The sequence below is a fragment of the Melospiza melodia genome, chromosome 1, assembly GCF_035770615.1.
Source record: "Melospiza melodia melodia isolate bMelMel2 chromosome 1, bMelMel2.pri, whole genome shotgun sequence".
Classification (NCBI taxonomy): domain Eukaryota; kingdom Metazoa; phylum Chordata; class Aves; order Passeriformes; family Passerellidae; genus Melospiza; species Melospiza melodia.
This window is the reverse complement of record NC_086194.1, coordinates 120,747,188-120,769,383: the sequence shown is the minus strand read 5'-3', so window position 1 is coordinate 120,769,383 and position 22,196 is coordinate 120,747,188. Positions and strand designations below refer to the sequence as shown.

The 22,196-nt window shown below is 40.5% G+C and overlaps 1 protein-coding gene across 1 annotated transcript in view; it reads left to right on the top strand.

The window, feature by feature from the left end:
• The first annotated feature begins 4,003 nt into the window (after nucleotides 1-4,003).
• The window catches only part of CEP192 (centrosomal protein 192), a 75,054-nt gene continuing 56,861 nt past the window's right edge, over nucleotides 4,004-22,196 (top strand). The window contains exons 1-13 of the mRNA XM_063149748.1: nucleotides 4,004-4,156; nucleotides 5,828-5,878; nucleotides 6,881-7,027; nucleotides 7,425-7,636; nucleotides 8,342-8,440; nucleotides 9,489-9,629; nucleotides 9,903-10,060; nucleotides 10,797-10,947; nucleotides 14,517-14,703; nucleotides 15,314-15,449; nucleotides 18,868-19,590; nucleotides 19,891-20,164; nucleotides 20,949-21,071. Coding sequence (XP_063005818.1) covers nucleotides 4,046-4,156; nucleotides 5,828-5,878; nucleotides 6,881-7,027; nucleotides 7,425-7,636; nucleotides 8,342-8,440; nucleotides 9,489-9,629; nucleotides 9,903-10,060; nucleotides 10,797-10,947; nucleotides 14,517-14,703; nucleotides 15,314-15,449; nucleotides 18,868-19,590; nucleotides 19,891-20,164; nucleotides 20,949-21,071 — 2,513 coding nt within the window. The 5' untranslated portion in view covers nucleotides 4,004-4,045. The remainder of the gene's footprint in view (nucleotides 4,157-5,827; nucleotides 5,879-6,880; nucleotides 7,028-7,424; nucleotides 7,637-8,341; nucleotides 8,441-9,488; nucleotides 9,630-9,902; nucleotides 10,061-10,796; nucleotides 10,948-14,516; nucleotides 14,704-15,313; nucleotides 15,450-18,867; nucleotides 19,591-19,890; nucleotides 20,165-20,948; nucleotides 21,072-22,196) is intronic.

The following is a 22,196-nucleotide window of genomic DNA, read 5'->3' as shown; positions in this document are numbered from 1 at the left end:
CAATCATCCATGTTTCCTGGATTTTTTTAAGTAAGTGATGATTTTGGACCCAGTTTCTAAATAAATCTAACCTGACCTAACTTGCTTTGAATCTAGGGAACGAGGTCAGGGGCTTGTTATATTTAAAAATGAACAAATATTTGTGTATGTGTACATGTAGTAAAAAAAAAAAAAAAAAGTTATTTGGGTTTGATTTTCTTTTTTTTTTTTTTGCTTACTGACCAAACTAAAATGTCAGAAATAAAGCCTAATCTTGACTTGAAGTGTACAATTTTTGTGTCTTGTCAGAGAAAACAAACGTTTTAGGTCATAATGTGCCCTTGTGAAACATTTACATATTTATATATTGTTCAAATGAAAATGACTGATGTTAATTATTTGTGAATCTGACAATTTTGCCCTGCTCCAACTATACCAATATTACTGGCTGAAGAAATAAACTAAATTTGAGCAGGTGAAAGATATTAATTCACTAGTTGAAATGTACTAGTTGAAAAGTCTCGACAAAACCATTACATTACTAAAATTACAAAAGAATTTGGTTTTGACAGCTGAATCACTGACTGGAAACAATTGTTCTGAAAAAAAAATGCAGTTTTTATAAACATAGTCAGTGGTTTACAGTAAAAGACATTTCCCCAAATAGCTAAAAAAATTGACCTTTCAGATACACTGTTATAGACTGAAGAACTTAAAAGTCAGCTTTAATGTTTTTTATTAGGCACTGTCTCTCCAGCTGTTTGAATGAAGCAGTAACTGATGTTTCAAAGTACACGTCTCTAATTATGCTAAAAGATTAAAAAAGTAAAAATCTTCCTCTTTTGCAATCTAAATACATGCATTATTACTATTTGTTTGGGGGGGGTTTTTTGCCCTTTGTTTTTCTTACATGTGAGGATAGCATGAAAAATTTACTATCTCTGTCACTACAGCACTGAAACAGTCACAAATACATTTCCTTCCTTCTTCTATTCCACTAGCTATAACTTAACCATGGTTTAGAAAATACTGAAATTTCAGCTTCCAAAGTGATTGCATATGATTGCAGGGGGAAAAAAAGGGTATTTGTACTCTGAGTGAGGTTCCCTCTAGGAGAGGAATTGTGCAATACCAGTTCATCTTCAGAAATGAGAAAATATTAACCTCTTCCTTTCATTAACTTCTCATTTTTAAAAATGCTTAGCAAGTTTTCTCTTATTTATAAATGCCAACTAAATTTCGCCACTAATGTAAACAGGTAATGCTTAGATATCTAAATTTTCTTGACAATTTTCTTGCAAATTCCTCTTTTCAGCTCCAGATATTATCTATTGAGATTTAGTTCTGTAGTATTTTAACAATATATTTTTAAAACTAATATTGGCCAACTTGGACAAGAATGTAAAATCAGTTGGTGATTTTTCTTCCAAATTCTTCCACATTTTTGACCCTCTGTTGAATTGAAATTGAAAGCTTTTTTTATATTTGCTGTACTTGGGCAAAAATATATTTTTCAACATGTTAACTTTTCCTTACCCAGTATCACTGCAATAATTGAATCCTAGCATTTAAAAGCTGTGGTGTACCTTCAAGTCCAAGTTTGTTGTAATTTACCTTAATCTGTTATCCTCTATCTATTATAATTCCTTATCACATTTAGGTACCACCATATCTACTCTTACTATAAGGCCTGTCAATGAAACTCATGCATTAGGGTGCTAAATGCTTGCATATTTTGTATGCAGGTAATGCAGAAAGAGTGAAAGAATCCCTCTGGCATGTGATAACAGCACCTCCATCAGTCCCTACTGAATGTAGTCTGCAGTTTGTAAAAATAAATGGATTAAATATCAAACTGTCAGGTTTATTTCACAAGCACATAACAGTTTATTTATAATTCTGTGAAGAATTTGGACATCTCTGAACAAATTCCATTCACTGAGTGAACAGAAATTTTAAACGAGAACATAAAAACATGAAAACTTTAAATGAGATAGTGAAAAGCAAAAGTCTTCTTGAAAATGTCAAAACTAATTTTCTGTTAAAGCTGCAGTTACCAAAAATCTTCTAGAAAAGGTCTAACTCTGACTTGAATCTGGAGAATTTGAATATATCTGATGTCAGGGAATTTCATCCTTTCGCCTTTAATAGATGACTGGAAAACTGGATCATAGCTTTAAGGCACTGGAGGTGTTCTGATGACTTCAGTACTGTTTTGAACCTGAAATATAAACCAGTTAAATACAAATGTATTTGCTTTCACTGTCTATTGCCATGCTAATAATTTTTTTTCTCTTAAATCTACTGACTGCATTATTGTCATTGGAATATAGCGCATTAATTATCCTCTCTTTGCTAATACTTGTCCACTATTGTAGCTATCTTCAGAACAGTCAGCAAATAACAAAGCTTGCAGATCAAACATTCCTTAAAAACAGGATGCTGTAACAGTCTTGTGCTCAGTGTTACAACAAATGAATGGTATTTAAAAGGTATTGGCAAATAAGCTGCATGCCCCAGTTTGTGAGGGGATACTGCAGGACACAAACTGGAAGAAAGTGCTGCTTGTAGTGAAGAGCTCCTTGAAAGGTGGAAGGTCAAGGGTGAAAGTACTGAGCCCTCAGGAGTCTCCATCTGCTGTGGTTCCTTTATTTTGCACAGCCCTCTGACTACAGACCAGTCATCGCTGCTCTATAGCTCCCTCATAGAGCTCAGTCACTCGGGATGCGTTTCCTACCACATGCCAGGCTCTATTCTGCTGCTTCTACTTCATAGCCTGGATCTTGTCCAGCACCCACCATGTCTCACTTTGAATCATTGGATAGCCTGGCTTGGGAAGGACCTTAAAGACCATCTACTTCCACCCCTCTGTCAGGGACAGGGACATCTTTCCTAGAGCTGCTTGCTCAAAGCCCCAGCCAGCCTGGTCCTGACCACTTCCAGGGATGGGGAATCCACAGCTTCCCTGGGCATCCTGTATGGTCCTTCACCACCCTCACAGTAAAGAATTTATCCCTAATATCTAATCTGAAAACTGAGAATAGATAATCTGAACCTATTCTCAGTTTGAATCCATTCCCCCTTGTTCTGTCACTACACACCCCTGTAAAAAATGTCTCTCCATCTTTCCTGTAGGCTCTCTTCAGGTACTAGAAGGCCACTATTAGGTCACCCCTAAGCCATCTCTTTCCCAGACTGAACAATCTCAACTTTCTTAGTCTTTCCTCAGAGGAGTTTCTCAACCTGGCCGCGGATTCCTCCCCTGCCTGCACTGTCGGTCACGAACTTCACTCTCCCAAATCCTTCCCCGACAAGGAAGCAGGTCTCAAGGCTCATCTGACAGGGCTCATTAGTACCGTAAATCATTAACGAAGCAAACGCAGTACATCCCACAGCGCTGAGTGTTTGTTTATTGATCTGCATTACCACAGCGACCTCCGCAGCTTTTCGGACCCGCTATGGAATGCGACTGCGGCGCTGTGGGCACAGCAACCCCACAGAAGAATCCCAGAACCAGCTCGGCTGGAAAAGACCCCCGAGACCATCGAGACCGAAAACCACCATGCCACCAGTGCCGCGTCCAGTCCTTCCTCTAACACCCCCAGCGACGGTGTCTCCACCACCCCTCTGTGCAGCCCATTTCAGTATATAACCACCTTTCCTGAGGAGAAATTCCTCCTAATGTCCAACCTAAACCTCCCCTGGTGCAGCTTGAGGTTACGGCCTCTCGTCCTGTCACTTCGCGAGGGTACATGTCGCAATCAGGAGCGGCAGCGGGGTAATTTCCCACACAGCATCGCCCCGACCCCCAGTGGCCGACTCCGAATCGGGTCGGGTCGGGTCGGGGCGGGTTCGGTCCGGTCCAGTCCGGTCCGCTCCAGTCCGGTCCGTGCCCCGCGTTTCCCGGCGGTGGGAAGAATCGCGCATGCGCGGAGCAGCCCCCTACGCACGGGGCGGGCTGTGGCGGCTGCGCGCGCGGCGGCGGCGGCGTCGGCCCCGCCCCCTGCCCCGCCCCGCCCCGCCGCGTGAGGCGTGCGCGGTGCGCGCGCGTGGCGGCCGCGGCGGGATGTTCGTGGCGCGCAGCATCGCCGCGGATCACCGCGACCTCATCCACGATGTGTCCTTCGACTTCCACGGGCGCCGCATGGCCACCTGCTCCAGCGACCAGAGCGTCAAGGTGAGCGGGGAGCCGCCGGGCCTGGTGATGCGCCAGTGTCGCGGCCTACCGGGCTGCGGGCGGGCCGGGGCGCGGCCGAAGGCTCGGTGCGCGGCGGGTCCCGGTGCGGTGTCGGGCCGTGGGGCGGGAGGCTGTAGCGCACAGTGCCCGTTGTGTTTGTGTGCGCGCTAACGAGTGTAAGTAAACACGGGAACTCCGCTTCCGACCCGGGGCTGCGGCAGGGAACGCATTCCCGGCTGCTGTGCCTGCAGCCGTGCCGCTTGTGGAGTTTATTCAGCTGAAAATCTGTGTTTATTAAAGAATGCTTACGGAAAAAAAAATACTGTTTCGTAATTTAGTGCCAATAATCTGTATTTATTGTGAGAAGGAGGTGAAGTGCCAGTAAGCAAAAATCCGGAGTGTTCCGTGTGTGTCCTGGCAGACTGGGGAAAGTGTGGAGTATAAGAAGTCTTCATTTTTACGTTCTTGTAGAGGAATTAAAGTAGCATTTTACATTTACTTAAAGGAAAAGTTGATTGCTTTTTTTTTGTGCATAGTGAGAAGATGGGCAAATATTTGGGAGTCACGTGGATAGATTTAAATCTAATTTGCAGAGAGCAGACATGTTTGTTATTAAATCCAGATAAATGGTTGAAAAAGTCACTTTTCTGTAGAAAGCTGTGTCACGTGTATATTAGGCTTAAAAACCAAGAAGTAGTCTGTTCTCCCTGACCACAGACTAAAAAGCAAATAACCAACCACAATAAAATGCGCCCCCCCCCCCCCGAAAATAAGCCAAAGCCATGGGGATCTTTGCTTTGGACTGACTACCAAGAGTGTGCAGTTCTTAAAAAAGATACCATGAGGTGGGTTGAACACAGAAACTGTTCTCTAGCAGTGTAATGTTACTTTCCAGTCATAACTGAATCCTTTATGAGAATGTTCAGAATGTCCCTCCACCCAGAGGAACAACATGACCCAGGCTGTGTTGGAGAGCCAGAGTGGCAGACGTGAGGTGACTTTTAGTACAGCTTCAGACTGAATGAGTGACTAACAGGAGGGAGTGTCAGGTAGTGTCTTTCATTTGGTTACGTTCATGACTTTCTATGTAATTTTTCAGTAAGAAACTCGTAAATATAAAGATGTATGGGAAATCAAGAGAGGGGAAGGTTCAGTGACTTGCATGTGGTTAAAAATCAAGGCAGAAATCTCATAAAAAGAGCCAAGATTTGTTCCCCCACTACCATGGTGTATATTTTACTCTCCTACTCTGCTTTTGGGATGAGTGCTGGGAGCTGCATTTGGGTTTTGCAGCCAGAGCTGAGCACGTGAGGTTGCTGGGGGCTCTGGAATGAAACAGAACAGTGTGCTCTTCGAACAAAGTGAATGAACTTTTGGGAATTGTAATAATTTCTCTTCTATGTAATTTACTGTTTAAAAAGGGATAGAAGACATAAAATAGTGGGTTTTGCAGGCAGTGCCTCTTCTCCCTACTTGTAATAGGGATAGTTTCATGGTGGAGTAAAGTGCAATTTTGTACTGGACCAAATAACAGGGTCCTGGATGAAAAGGTTTAGTGGGGATGTGTGTGTATGTTTTTGTTTGTTTTTATTTTATATATATGAATGGTTGTGTCTTTAAAGTACTAGTCAGTGAGGTTTATTTACAAATTGTATTTTGATTTCTTATTAGGTCTGGGACAAAAGTGAAAATGGAGATTGGCATTGCACTGCCAGCTGGAAGGTTTGTATTTGTAAAAATTACACAGACATAATCATAATTTCTCCTTTGTTTTTGGAGAACCATGCTTAATTTCTGCTGAATTTTAGAGCAGAAATATTTTTGGTTTGATGTAGATTCTGTATGTCTTGTGTAAAATACCTTTTCTTTGCTTTTGTAAAGCATCTCTAGTGCCTTTCACTTAAAGCAGATGCTAATATGCAGTCTGCTCTTGTTAGTACCTAGTTATGTTGGCAGATGAGTCTTAGTAAATATTATTAGTGACTGTGTTCAGGGAGTGGAAAACAGTACCTTAATTTTTAATATTTCCTTCTGTGTATAATAAGACTTAAAAACAAAAAAAAAGCGGGAAGGGGGAAATTAAAAGGAAAATGTCTGGCTATTAAATGTTACAACATCTGACCTCTGCTTTTTGTTCTCCAAAACCTTTCTGAGAACTGTGTCATAGAGATGCTCTGCTTCATCTGGATAATTAGTGCATTCAGCTTCTGAATTGTTCTTAAACTTGTGTTTAATAGGACCACAATGCATTCATCCCTGTAAATGCCAGCGCAAGGGAGGCTTTTGAATTCCCCTTCTCTAAGACAGGAATGTTGACTAGGTATGAGAGAGGAGCTTCATATTAAAAAGAAGATTAATAATGCTTACAAGTGCTTTTGAAAAGTACAGGCAAGCTAGAAATGAACATGGTAATGGTTGATGGAGAACAAAACTGTACTTTTTGCATCAAGACACAATCATAGTTTGGAACTTAAAGTAGTAATAAATGATGCCTTGAAATATGCTTGTAATAATTGCATTTAAACACTAAGCGCAACAACTTTGCAGTTATGGTTAGAATAAGGAACTGCAACAGCTGATATGTAACTTTGTATAAAAGAACATAGGTTTCAGAGGAACAGTGTTACTACGTCCTAGAATTCTCTTTTTCAGAAAGTCATGAAAATATATGGTTCCTAAGGCAGTAAGTTTGCTTCTCTGCAGTGTTCTGATGTTTTCTTGCAGACACATAGTGGATCAGTGTGGCGTGTGACATGGGCCCATCCTGAATTTGGGCAGGTCCTGGCTTCCTGCTCCTTTGATAGAACAGCAGCTGTATGGGAAGAAATAGTGGGAGAGTCAAATGATAAACTCCGAGGCCAGAGTCACTGGGTGAGACTTCTTTTCTGTAGCTGTAAAGTTTCTGATTTTGGCTATGTTTTGTTCATTTGTGGCAACATTCCAACTCAAAGGAAGTATTTTTGAAGCATTTGAGGAAAACAGATAACTGGTTGCATTCAGGCCAGTTTGTGTCACTATTATCAATGTTTAATAATGAGATGTTTCCTGGCAAACAACTGGCAGACATGAATTCCCATCTACAGTTGGGTTTTTCTCTGACAAGGGATAATTTGAAACAACACTGGCTGTTCTTGTTCATCTTTCAAACAATATAAAAGTTGGGGGGGAATTTTTTGGTGGAAGATGTAAGCAATCCTATGAAATGGTGTTGTCAGACTTTGATTAGCCTTCCTTAGGAAATAAATTTTTGATGGAAATTTCCTTGCAGGTCAAGAGGACCACTCTAGTAGACAGTAGAACATCTGTTACAGATGTGAAGTTTGCTCCCAAGCACATGGGTCTTATGTTAGCAACCTGTTCAGCAGATGGAGTTGTAAGGATCTATGAAGCTCCAGATGTGATGAATCTCAGCCAGTGGTCACTGCAGCATGAAATCTCGTGTAAGCTCAGCTGCAGTTGTATTTCTTGGAATCCTTCAAGGTATGTTACTAAAACATTTGCTTTATGACTGTAACAGGAAGGGAAAAACCATTCAAAGCTGAACTGCTTTGATTTCTCTTTGTCCAGAAGCGCTTAATAGCTTTCCCTGTGGACACAGTGTTGTGTCCTGCTGATCCAGTTACTCTTTTATTCATTAGCAGTAGTCCATGCTGAAGGTTCAGCATACAGGAGTTCACTTTAATGCATGGGATAGGATAAAAGCTGATTTAAAAACTAAAATCCATGTACATTTACCTTATGTGATTTATCTTCTGAAAACTGATAAAAATATCACTAAATCAATAATTAAAAGCACTGCAAAGAATGCAGACTCTGCTATGAAACTGGTGGCAAATACTAGACTGCAGATGCAATTTCTGTTATGGAAAGTCAGTTCTCTCTGAGAACATCATCTTGAATTGCTGAATAATGTTGTCTAATAATTTCACCTTAGTGAGTGTATAAGGTGGGCTTTTAAAACAACAGAGTGAGATAGTGGTAACTCTGAATAGCATTTAACTCCTCTTTCTTTGGGATTTTTTCCTTGCGGTATTTTGTGGTGGTGTTCTGTTTTCTCTATAGATAATGTGTTTGAAATTTAACAAATGGCTTGGTGTACTTTCTATGGGAAATACTATATATTAATATTATATATACACATAGATATAATATGTAAATATAACAATACTTGTTTTCACCTTTTAGCTCTCGAGCACATTCTCCAATGATCGCTGTAGGAAGTGATGACAACAGTCCAAATATACTGGCTAAGGTTCAAATTTATGAATATAATGAAAATACCAGGTATGCTAAATAATAATAATAATATATAACATTAGTGGGATTATGAAGTTGTTTATGATATATGAGCTTTTATTCCTATCATTAGATGTGGAGTAATAAATAAAAATACCTTAATTTTGTCCCTGATCCATTGGGTAGGAAAAGAGAGGGGGACCTCAGAATGGTAACTGATGTTAACAGAGATGATATTGATAATTTTATTCTCTGTCAGTGCAGAAGTGTCAGTGTTCTTACCAGCATTTTAAAGGGAGAGTTGTTGTTCTGTGTCTGTTAAATTGTGTGTTTAATTTTGCACAAGGAATTAACAGTTGAAATTTGACTTGTGCTGCACCAGGCACTGTTTTGTTCAAGGCCACCTTACAATGATTTTAAAGGCATTATTACAATGACAGAAAGCGCTGTGAATTGCTCATGGTCTGTCAAAGTTCAGGTTGTACAGTCAAGAGTCCACAGAACCAGAAAGGGCTACTAAGTTTGTGCACCACCACTTCCAGTTAAATGATAGCAGAGAAATTGTGTTTGACTGGGAGTGACCGATGTGGGAAAGGAGCCAGAGTGTTCTGTGGATTTTATGCCCAGCTTCAGGCAATGCTCTCCATGCATTAACAATAAAGTTACTGTAACGTACTAAGAAAATTGAATATGTGTTTATCATACAGCAGAGGAGGCAGACAGTAGTCTGCTTAAAAGCATGGAAAATTTAGTGAGTTACTGAGATGCAAATTCCCTTTAGATTTGTGAATGGAATATTTCTCTTCATTTCCCTTTTCCAATTGCAGACAAAAGTGTCCTTTGTACTGCAATCCTTGCTTTGTTGTATGACTCACAATACTGTAGCATACTGTACTTAGTGGCTACTGTATCTGATAGATTCAATTTCTGAAGAAATTTGCTTGAAATTATTGCAGAAATTTATGTTTAAATTTTTTTTTCCAAGTCTTATCATGTATTCTTAACCCTTTTCCCCGTTTCCACTATATCTGGTCTATATAATTTTAATCACTGGCAATTTTCATGGCATTAAAGGTTAATTTCTTGCCCTCTACAGGAAGTATGCAAAAGCAGAAGCTCTGATGACAGTCACAGATCCTGTACATGATATTGCATTTGCTCCAAATCTGGGAAGATCCTTCCACATCTTGGCTGTAGCAACCAAAGACGTACGAATTTTCACACTAAAACCTCTAAGGTGAGCTTAAGAGGAAGATGGTTTGATGTGATGTGATGCACACTATACAATCTTGTTCAAATTGTCTCTGCAAAGCAAAAGTAATAATGTATGCAGGATTGTTTTTAGCAACCTGATTTTTAAGGTGACAAGATTGTGAGCAAGTCTATAATTTTGTCTGAATACCTAATCTAATACACTTGTTATTACAAAGATTTAGTAGTCTCTGACATCATGTTCAAGCCCAGACCTTTGAACAGTTGTGTGCACAACTGTCACTTTTCTCTTAAACAGGAAAGAATTGACTTCATCAGGAGGATTAACAAAATTTGAAATTCATATTGTGGCACAGTTTGATAATCACAACTCCCAGGTGTGGCGAGTGAGCTGGAATATTACAGGCACAGTGCTTGCCTCCTCTGGTGATGATGGCTGTGTTAGGCTCTGGAAGGGTAAGGTCACCCACTTGAATCACATTAACTTTGTAGTCTAGTGAATATATTTGAGAAATTTTACTCAAAACATAATTTTGGAGTGAGTGTCCATTTTAGATTTGTGAAAGATAGATTTTTATTGTCTATATTTCTGTTTATGTTTAAGAAAAACAAAATTCAGAAATAACATTCTGCATGAAATACTTGCTTGATTTAGGCTGCTGTGAATAGCTGTTACTGTACCCTGAAATTGTTTCACCAGACTAGAGCTACATAAAGTTGTCATTTTAAAAAGTAAGGTGGATATTTTCCCTGACTTGGAAATTTTCCTCTAAACCTAGAAAATCTACATTCAGTCACAATGTCCAGGCAAATGGCTTTTTTCTGTGTGCATTTTTAAGAGAAAACAAACAAATAAATGCACCCCTCTGTCAACCAACCAAATAAAAAAAAAAAAAAAAAAAAAGCCCAAACCAAAATTCCCACAACAACAACAATAAAAATCTACTGGCAGTTACCTTACACATTCTCATTTGTTCCTCAGTATTGTAACAGTGGAAACTGAGTTTTAAATTATGGACAGGCAGAGAATATCAGGCAGCTAAAGGGCCGGATCCTCAGCTGTTTGGAATTTATATATAGGTATTGAAGTTCAGGTGTGATTCACACCAGGTGTGGGGCAGTTAAAACATATTTGTAGAGAAACTGAGCTTCAGAAGAGAAACTAACAGTGTCTGTGTATCTGTGTTTGCAGCTAATTACATGGACAACTGGAAGTGTACTGGTATACTGAAAGGTAATGGGAGTCCAGTGAATGGTAGTTCTCAGCAGGGAATTTTTAATGCCTCTCTAGGTTCAGCCAATACAAGTCTGCAGAATTCACTAAATGGATCATCTGCCAGCAGGTAGGTTAAGTAGTAGAGAGACTGATTTTCAGTAGTCTTTTCTCTGAATCTTTATTTCATTTAGCTCTCATATTTGTTTTACATGTTTTTAAAGAGCAGTGTCATTTATTGCATGAGTACTTCTATAAGCTCCTCTGGTTTTGCTCTGTGGTTCGTCTGTTATGCAGGTGTTAAGAGGAAAATGAACAAAACAGTAAGTCATACTGAATCAGTCTGTATAAATAAGCAATATAAATAATTATTTTGGTTTTTAGTCCTTTCATATTATTAAAAACAACATTTCTGAAATAGTTTCAAAGGAGAAGCTTCATCCTACTGGTGTGTAACTGCCCTTTTGGTTTAGATATATGCTTAAAAGTGAAGCAAAAATGCCAGCAACAAATTCTGAGTTTTCTGTGGGATAATATAGCAGAAGGGAAGGAAGAAAAGTTACTTGATAACAGTTTCAACAATTAAATGTTAGCGTGATTTTAGTTGTTTTTTTCAGGTGTGTAGCATCAATTGAATAAAAGTTCTGTGGTTTTAAAATTTTCCTCATATGGCATTCATATTGCAAATAATATGCCTCAATCTCTGTTAGGTTTTTGTTCTGTAATAGTTGCTTTTTAGTGAGTAAATTTTACTGCCTCTTCTGAAAAAAACATTTTCATTTGTGCACACTGAAATGTAGAAATATGCTGAGTCTTGCATGTGTATGGTGCAGTGTGTACAGTCAGCTTTACAGAATTATAAGTCCTATATAAGAATGAGATGTGGGCAGATTCCATAGCAGTGGTTTCCAAGTTTTGTGGCTACCTTTGTTTCAAGTGCCTTGGGATAGTTTCCTTTCTGTCCATGTGCAGTTACTCATGTGGGGTTTTTTCAGTTTGGAAAGCTTATTGGCAAAGTTGGCTTGTGGCGAGTAGCACCAGCCTATCCCCTCTTGCCCTTTCAGCAGTCAGTCCTGAATGGCAGTTCACAATCCCTAGCCCTGTTGAACAGAGAACAGGTTTCACATTTTCCTCACAAGATAAACGCGGACACAAGAGGTGGTAATGGGCCCGGTCCCAACAAGAAAGGGCAGCAAAATTATGTTAGTCATGATTCCAGATTCTACTTGCAGTGTAGCAAATGGAATGCAGCCCTGCCTTGGACATGGTATATCCAGAGCTATGTAGCTGCATTTGCTTGGGCTCCTGTGGGGAAATGCAGGCTGTCTTACAGCTCTTTGGCACAGGGTGTGGTTTTACAATCTCCTTATCTAAGACTCTGCTGCCACCAAGACTAACCATCCCCACCCTTCTCGTGGCTCTTCTCCTGTCCCTGAACTTGGTGCTAAGCCATTGTGCAGCTGAAACTTCTAGCATTATTTCTATTCCCTTCATTGCTCTGTATTGGAAGGTGTTTTGTTTTGGTTTTTAATAAATTATTCTTGCCTCTGATTTGTAAAACAATGTTATTTCCAGAATTAAGTCAGGGCCTGTGGAATTTTGTGACGTATGGTGTCTTGTCCTAGGATTGAGCCTTACGTAAAAAGATACACACTTTACTACAGGCTTTCTTTTGTAGTGATACTGGCCTGAGTTGTGTAAGCACAGCTGCTAACTTCTGTGTTAGTGTTAACGTGCTGATAAAGATTCATGCATTGACATTTGACTAAATAGGTATCCTACACATTACTTGTCTCTGACTGTACATGCTGTGTTTCATGTCTATATGTTTAAACACTTAAGACAGCTATAGCACAGGCAGATCTGGAAAAGTTTATAAAAGCGCTATGGCCAAACTGAATTTGTACTCAAAATAAATTTCAGAACATGTGATGTAGATTGTTAGGAAATAAACCAGTAGGGCTGTATTATTATGTTGATGTAATTGTGTGTGTAGATTTATGATACAATTTCCATTCTCCATTTGTATTATGTCCTTTTTAACAGAAAGCAGAGCTGATACCAAGCTAACTGGAGTAACTTTGGTGTTTTGCTGCTTGTTGCATGCACACAGGAATGGAAAACGAACTCCTTTTTCCCCTTCCCCAGCGCCGTTTGACCTCTCCCAAGACACCAGCAGCCTGCTAACTACTAAATACTGTTCAGAAAGCCTTTTTAAAACACGTTGTGTGCATTTTTTCTACTAGCCTGCACAGTTTGATACTGATGGAACGCCCGATAGAAAAATATTTGGAGAGGCATCTTGTTTGGAAAAAAACATAAACAACCCACCCAAACCCCAAAACTTCCATCAGAACATATTTTTGAAAGCTTGTAAAATTAAAAGATAGTTTGTGATTAAAAACAAGAATTTTTGTCCTTGATTGGGATGGGAGGAGGGAAACGACCATTACAGTAACTTCCATTAAAATTGTTTTGAGAACCAATTTGTTTTGCATTTCAGAGTGTTCAGCATTTGATAAGGATTCCCTAAACATTACAAGGTTGTAACTGCTTTGTAATATATATGCAACTGTTAGTTCTAAAGAAGTGAGAAATCTGTTTTGACAATTGTACAGATGATGGCTTTTAGTGGTTTGTTATTGCTTCATTTATATTCTTTAGTATGACTTCAAATAAATGTTTTGTAAGTACTGTCATACTTCATCCTGAAAGAAGTACTTTCTCTGTTACATATTTGTACATTCCTGTGGTAAGAGTTATAATTACATGGAATACTTAAATTCTCTCAACGTAATATCCTTGAAAAATGCAAACACTTTAGCCATACAGAGATAGAAACCAAAATGCAGTTTGTTGTTAATTGTCCCATAACTTCATTAATAAACTGATAGCTGTTCTTTGTTGTAAGTCCACAGAATTGTAAACAAGACAGAAAACATAATATAGTTATACTAAAATGCACGAGTGTTACGGGTAAGTTCTAATAAAAGCAGCAGCAAAATGACATGGAGTGGCATAATTCTGAATCTTGCATTCACCAGGAATCTTGAATTTACACAAAATTGAGGATTTTGCAGAAATATGTAAATAGATACAAAGACTGTATTTCGTTCAAAGCAGTTATTCTTTGTAAATGTATATCATTAATGTAAAAAGTGGTGTTTTTACATCTTCTAGAAATGCTGTGAAGTTAATCTGAATTAGATGCATATGCAGCAAGTGTACTTTGATAATATTTAATGTATATTTTGTGTCACAAAGAAAGCATTACTGAAAGCTGTTAACAAATCACAGAAATTCTGGGAGAATGAAAGCCTGTTAATAGCTGTACTACACCACCTTTTTGACTTCAAAGTAATCCATTCTTTTGTAAAAATGTATGCTAGGACTGTGACTATGGTATTTTCAATGAATTTTGGTGGAAAAGACTCTTATTTTGCTTTAAAGAAGAGTTTCCAGATTTGTCTTGTTTTGAATTACAAGCCTTGATTTCTGCTGTTATGTTCTATTGGTTTTGGCATGGATATACTAAAGCCTTTTTTTTTTTCCAGCATGTCTTTTCTCCCCTTTGGTTCTCCTTGTATTTACTACCTTTCTCTTCTTTTCTTGTTTTGTTGGTTGTTTTTTTTTTTTGTTCGTTTGTTTTTTTGTTTGTTTTTTTGTTTTGGTGTTTTGTTCCTTTCTTAATTGTTTCAGGTATTTCTTTCCCCCTCTGGATTCCCCACGGGCTGGATCGAGATGGTCCAGTCATGCCCAGCTCCTTCCTCCTCCTCCTCTGATAGAGCAGTCTTGTGATGCTGACACTGCCAACCTCCAGTATCCTCACCCTCGCAGACGATGTGTGTCTCGGCCTCTTAATCTTTTACCTGAGAATGAAGGGGTTTAATGTGTTACTTTAAATAAATTCTGAAGGGCCTTATTCTGGGTGTTTGTGAATGCTTCCATTTCTGGCTGCCTTTGTATTCCTTCTCTGGTACAAAAGACTTTTTTAAACATGTGGGAACTTCATGCATGTTTTGTGAACCAAAAAACATTTAGAACATGTTATTTGTGTATCAAAGACCATTTTATTTTGGTACCCATTGAATTTTGGGAACGTACATAAACAGTATTAGCCGTGCGCTCTTTATGGAGTAGATGGTTTCAATTTGCCTGGGGTTTTTTTCATTTTTTTTTAAATCTTTTTTGAATCAGTTTAGTATGGTCTTTATTTTTTTTTTTCATTTTGTATACTGCATTTATGTGTGATACACATTCTCAAAATTAGACATGCCTTCAAGACACTTGTGAGTGAAGAATGATGTTGGATCACCTTGTTAAAGAAACAAACCATTCCTGCGTATACTGCAGCAAAATAACTTGAAGTGTTTGGTTACTTAAGGTTTTTCCATCTTGCTATATAAATATTTAAATTTTATAATTGTGGTTGACTAATAAACTTGTTCTGAAAGGTCTGTATTTGTATGTCTTTCCTTGTAATTATTTTTTAACAGGTTCCTGATGAAGGAGTTTTTCTGAATCAGGTGTCCACTCTCCTAGCTCTGCTCTGTGCCATTCTTGATGTGCAGCTGCATATTCCCAGTCTGTGCCACAAGGTGTGCTCTCACTTCTCCCATGGCTGTGCTGGAGGTCTGTGCAGGCTCCTAAAGCTGTTGGGTTTCACATTACCTCTCAGTTCTTTTCCAGTGACTGAATTCAATCAGGGCATTTTGAAGAAAGAGTGCTAGCTTGAAAAATGCCAAATGTCTTTTGTGCTGTCAGCACGGGAGGGAGCATCACTGCTGTGGATCAGTATGTTGGCACTGACTCAGACTGGTGCAAGGCAGGCAGGAAGACAATGCTGGGCAAAGAATGCTTGGTATTGCCCAGGAGTAGCATTACTGCACAGGATGGGACTGCTGAGGTTTTTGGGCAGATCCTGGGGGAAGGAAGGAAAGATGAGGCCTTTGTGCTGCAGAAACCCAAAGTGTAATTGCATCTTTCAATGCGCTTCAACATGGACTTACCCTGTTTCCTAGACCACTACTGTGAGGTAAGGGAGAGGACAACTTGTATTTTTCCAAAATGACGTGTTCCTATGAGCTTTACTTGTGTTCTGAAAACTTCATTTGCTCAGATCCACCACATTTGTTTCTTTGTTTCTCTCTGAGGAATCAAGTTTTAATTTAAAAACCCATGAGGTACACTGGTATTAAAATGTGCTTGCTGAACATGTGTGGAGGGAGGCTGCTGATACTTTCCAGCCAACAGGAACAGAAGTGAACAGAAGGAAAAAAAAGTTTTGTAACTTTACTAGAAAAAGTTAACATGAAACCATGCCAGCTTTTATGCTAAACAGAAATGCTACATGATTAAAAGATAATATTTAAATGGAGGGTGGAAAGTTACTGTTCCTCTAAGGGAGAATGAATAACTGAAAAAATAAAAATCAACACTATTACACTGGGATATAGTCCTAAACCAGACCAAATTGTTTCTTGATATGGAAGCAACAAAACATATTTTTTAAGTGTTAAACCATTTGCAGCATTCATGTCTTAACCCTGGAAGAGGTCACTGATTACCAGTTAGAGTAATGACAATTTTTTGCAGTTTCTAGTAGTGCGTTGTTAATAGTTTATTCAGCATGGTCACGTTATTTTCCTTTGTGATGAACATGTGTTATTATTAGATATCCTCATTCCAGTCACACCTCTTACTAATGGAAACATGCTGTAAGATTCAGTACAAACAAGTCATGTTAGAACACAGTGGCCAGGTACTTTAACCTCAGCAAATGAGCTCAGGCTGGTTTTGTGGCCAATGCCTGCCTTGCCCCCTACCTGCTATTTTGTATTGACCTCTCTCCAAACCAGGAGCCTTTCATGTACATCCCTGACTTTCCAACTCTGCTTCCTCAAATTCATAGACTCTTCTTCCTTGACTCAAGCCTGTGAACTTCTGTGCAGGATCTGGGCCCTTGGACATAGGCAGCAAAACTCTAGGAGGGAAGATTAGAGAAGGGCTTTGAAAGGGATAATTACAGCAGGTACAAGCAATATTTTAAATTTATGCAGCACTTTTTAAGGCTACACTCCTTTTTCTTCTTTTGCAAGAATACCCAGAATAGCCCTTCTACTGCTTCTGTGCTTGGAGCACATCTTAGTTTGAGCTGCCAGGATTGGAAAGTTTTGGGTCTTGTAGAAGCCATGAGATGGCATTGGTGGTTTTCTTTGTTTTCCTTGGTTTTGTGGGTTTGTGTGTGCGGTTTGTGTCTGTGGTGGTTTTGCTTTTGCTGTTGTTTGGTCTTGTTTTGAACATATTTGAACCAGTATGAATTTCTGATTACAACAAATGTGGATTTTCACTCTCCATACAAGGAATACAACCATAGAAATGCATTCTGAAAACATCCTGGAGAGCACTGAATTTGATGTAGATCTGCAGAAGTTTTCATGCACACACACACATTTGGAAGGCACCTGCTCACATCCTCTACTTAAAAAAACCCCGTGACATGTACGCTTCAGCGTGGAAATGAAATTTTCCATGTTCTGTACATAAACTAGAACACAAGGAGTTCCACCTCAACATGAGAAAGAAATTCTTTACTCTGAGGGTGGCAGAGCACTGGGACAGGCTGCCCAGCATTCAAACCCCAGCCAGAGCCCCCTGCTCTGGTGACCCTGCCCTGGCATGGCAGTGGGACTGGACCAGAGGTTCCTTCCACACCTAATGATTCTGTTTTCCAGCCTCGTTGTGAAAAACGCTAATGACTTGTTTTTAAAATTTTAATAGTAATAAAATGGTTTTAAAATAGTAAAACAATTAGAATAATAATAATTTGGACAATTTGGAATATGAGATGATGGAAACAAAGAGTTTCAGATGGTCCAGGTACCTTTTTCTGGGCAAAATAAGCCCAAAAAAGGACCCACGTTAACAGAGGATTAACCCTTAAAAACAATAGCCTGTTGCATATTCATACACCTCATACATGATGCATAAATTCCATTCAAACACAGGATTCTGTCTGGTCAGTGTCAACTTCCTCCTCTTAATCCTGACGGCATCTTCAGGCTGAGCGAGGCAGGAAGAAGTTCGTTTCTTCTGATAGGAGGGCAATAAATTCTCTTTCTCTGAAAGATTTAGGTGTCCCGTGGCTGCTATCTTGCTGCGAGTCCTTTCTTTAAAAAAAGTATCTTGCATAGAATAGTTTCTATTTTAACCTTATCTTATAACCAAAAACTGTATTTAACGCACTACTTAAGAGAATTAATACAGCATTACTTTCTAACACAACACATATAATATTAATTTTAATATTTGTGAAAAACCAATAATAAAATACTCATTTTTCACATTATATGTATTACATTAGAAAGTAATGCTGTATTAATTCTCTTAAGTAGTGCGTTAAATACAGTTTTTGGTTATAAGATAAGGTTAAAATAGAAACTATTCTATGCAAGATACTTTTTTTAAAGAAAGGACTCGCAGCAAGATAGCAGCCACGGGACACCTAAATCTTTCAGAGAAAGAGAATTTATTGCCCTCCTATCAGAAGAAACGAACTTCTTCCTGCCTCGAAGGCGCTGTTAGGATTCGGAGGAAGAAGTTGACAATGACCAGACAGAATCCTGTGTTTGAATGGAATTTATGCATCATGTATGAGGTGTATGAATATGCAACAGGCTGTTGTTTTTAAGGGTTAATCCTCTGTTAACGTGGGTCCTTTTTCGGGCTCGTGCTGCCCAGAAAAGATACCTGGACCGTCCGTAACTCATGTTCTTATTGTTCCATTTTGTCCTAATTCAATTTGTCTAAATTATTATTACTCTAATTGTATTACTATTTTTATAACTATTTTATTACTGTTAAACTTTTAAAATTTTAAAAACAAGTGACTGGCATTTTTCAGATATACTATTCATTTTAATGTTTGAGAAAAGCCACACTCATCTAACTGATTCAGATGGCAAAAACGGGACAGAAAACAAAGCCGGGAATATAAACAACTTCACATGAATTAATCTGAATGGACCTTTTTTGTTTTTCCCATTTTTAGGTAGGACGGGTGACAGCAGACTCGGGCGGGATGTTCAGCGGCCCTTCCCCTGGAAGACCCGGAGCTACTCCCTGGTACGGGAACTCCAGCCCGGCTGGCCTGAAAGCAAATACCTGAGACAAAATACACCGATGACATCCTCCCCTTCCCCACACTGCCCGCAGCCTCGCCGCCTATTCCCGCTACCGTTCCCGCTTCCACTCCCGCTCCCTCAGGCCACACCCGGCCCCGTTCCTGCTAACGGCCGGGGGGGCGGGGCTGGGCGGTGCCGCGCGCGCATCGCCCAATCAGCGCTGCCGCCTGCCCCGCCCAGACTGTCTCGCTCCCCGTCCGCTACCGCGCGCCGTGCCCGCCCGTGGCCGGCTCCGCTTGGGGCGCTGCCATTGGCTGCGCGGGAGGGAGCGCCAAAGTTTCGGCGGCGCGCGCGGCGCCGCTGCGCATGCGCTGCCGGCCGCGCGGGTGTGGGGCGGGCCGATCGCGCGGCCGTTTCCGTTGCGCGCCGGGGGAGCGAGCGGTGCCCGCCCGGCCGGTGGGGAGCGCTGCGGCGGCGGCGGCGCGGGGCGGATCCCATCCCATCCCGAGTTTTGGTGGTCGGTCCGTCTGTCCGCCAGCTCCTGTTTCTGGTGCACCTGGAACCCTCGGGAAGGGCAGAGCTCTTCTCTCCCTCCTCTTTGGATAAAAAGGCGCTCGCCGGCTTCCGAACTGCGCGGCGGAGCGTGGCCGGTGAGCAGCGGGAGCCTTCCTGCCGCGGCCCGAGGTCACACGGAGTTGGGGTCGCCCCAGGTGCTCCCTGGAGGGGCCGCGGAGGGAGGAAGGCAGGCTGGGACTGCCCGGTCCGGGCGGCTTTACACGCTAAATATAGGCTGGCACGTCTCGCAGCGGCGCTGGAGTGAGTGGCAGGAGCACCGCTCTTGTTGGGCGCTCCGAGAGCGCTGTGAAAGCGTGTCCCTCTAAAGTCTTGGTGGGAGAGGGCAGGGAACGGTTCTTGAGCACTTCTGTGGCTAAAGCGGGGTGGTTTTCCAGGTTTCCCGGGCAGTGATGTGAGGGTGAAGTGTTCGGGTCCTGCCTGCAGATGCTGCCCGGGCGGGGCTGATGGTGGTGCCGGGCCGAGTGCTGTTCCAGGCGGGATGATGGAAGACTTCAGGGGTATCGCCGACGAGACCTTCCCGAGCTACTTGGGCCAGTCCTTGAACAGCAGCGCGAGTGTGCTCTTTGAGAATGTCACCGTCTCCTCCAACCCGGGGTTACCTGTGGCGGCCTCCACTGTCGCCAGGAGCCAAGAGGGCAGTGACAACAGGTGAGGTCTCAGTGAGTGCTATTCAGAAATATAAAAAAAATAGTTGAAGCATCTAACTCTGGAGAGCAAAAATTAATTTTGCAGATTACTTGGTCGGTGATAAAACTATTTACCAATCAGTATCTCAGTAATCAAACATAGGATTGTCTCTATTACCAGTGTAAACTTCACACTTAATTTGTAACTAGTAGAATACTTAACATTTACAAAAACTGCTCTTCGAAACTAATTTAATTTTTAGACTGTAACTGTCAAATCTCTTTTAACTTGTCTCTTCAGCTTACTTGACTCGAGTTTGAAGCTGTGTAGAGAAGAGAATGAGAGAGAAGAATGTATTTTTTACCTGTGTGTTCTCTGTTAACTGTTCACTGAACTTACCTGAATTTAGCTCCTTTTAGAAACTGTAAGATCCAGCATTATGTATAAGAACTAAAATTTGCTCAACAAGGAGTAGAGCAAAGAGTAACAATTTGAAGCCTTTGTGCTTAACTGCTGTCCTGTTACTTAACAAGTAAGATGAGACTTTAATACCCTGTCCTTCCAGAAGGACACCACTAGCCACCAAAAACTGTAATGTGTTTTTTCTCTGAAGAGCTACAGAAGACTGGAGAGGAGTGTTCAGAATACATATGTAAATACAGATTAGCTACAATATTGCAATAACTTAACTTACAGGAAATAAGTAGTCACAAATACGAGTTTTTCCCCTGCCAATTTTCTGGAAAACAGGAGCAGTGCATATTAGAATGACTGTGATGTGTGATTTTTTGCCCCACATTTACAGGCTTCCTGATGACTGTGCATCCTATTTAGAAGGGAAACATTCACCTCTATCCAGATCTTCTCACAGTAGTCAGTCACATCCTGAGCCAATGGAAAGAGTTGCCCTCTGCTTTCATGATGACATGTAAGTGAGGTAGTTAAAATCTAATTCTGTCCTAAAATGCAGGCACAGTGTAAGTTAGTATATAGATTTATATGTACTATATGGCTAATGATGGGCTATTTCAGAATTGAGTTGCAGAGTGGAAAGCAGCAGCTTTTACTACTGGCCTGCAGTAACTGGGGAGCTCAGCTGTGCATTGGCCTGTTAGCTCACAGTGTTTGGCAGCCTGGGCAGCTTTTCCTACAAAACCAGCTCCTCTGTGTTTTCTGAAGGGGGATAGTGCTGGGCCACGTGGAAGCACCCAGTGGCCTTCCACTCAGTGGCTGGTGCCACTTAGCCTGTGCAGCCCTACATCAGCAGCATTCTGCTGTTTGATTGATTAATTGGACTTCATATATGTGACAGGAACGAAATCTTCACAAGGGATGTTTCCTAGACTGTGAGGTTTTGTTTTGTTGTCATACTAATTTAAATTGTCCTAAGCATGATTATTTAATTGACTTACCTGAATTTGGCCTGTATTTATCTAGTTTACTTTACATAATCTAGAATTAAGCTGGTGTTTCTGGTTCGTGTCATGTGTGTGAACAGCATTCTGCACTGATATAAATATGTTTGGAGTAAGTATCAGGCAGCTTGCTTACAGAAGGAGCAACAGTTTCTATTAAATTTGCTTTTCTTGTAGCCTCAGTGATTGGTATTTCTTCAGAAATAGTTATTGTTAGAGATACACTTGAGAAAGCATTGCTGAGTGGTGGAAGTGTTGGAAGCTGTTGCATATTCTGACCAAGGCCAGATGTGCTGCTGTTGTGACACAAACTGTACTGTGTGCCTTTCTCACTGATAAAATTGAGCCCCAGGCAGTGGGGCTCAATCAAAACAACGAACATAAGATTTGAGACAGAGTCGGTGCCTTGATTGTACTCAAGAAAGAAAACAAAATACAGAACATGGACTAGTTGTGTTTTAGACTTTCAAATGTTAGTTTCATTTATTTACTTGAAATACTGAAGCAAAAGTATGAAACTTTAACATCTGGCCTGATTAGTTTATAAGCCTGTGTGGATGTTCTGTAAAACCAGAAGCGAAGGATAACTTTCCTGCATAATTGCAAAAGCTGTTATTTAATGACATGCAATTTCAGTA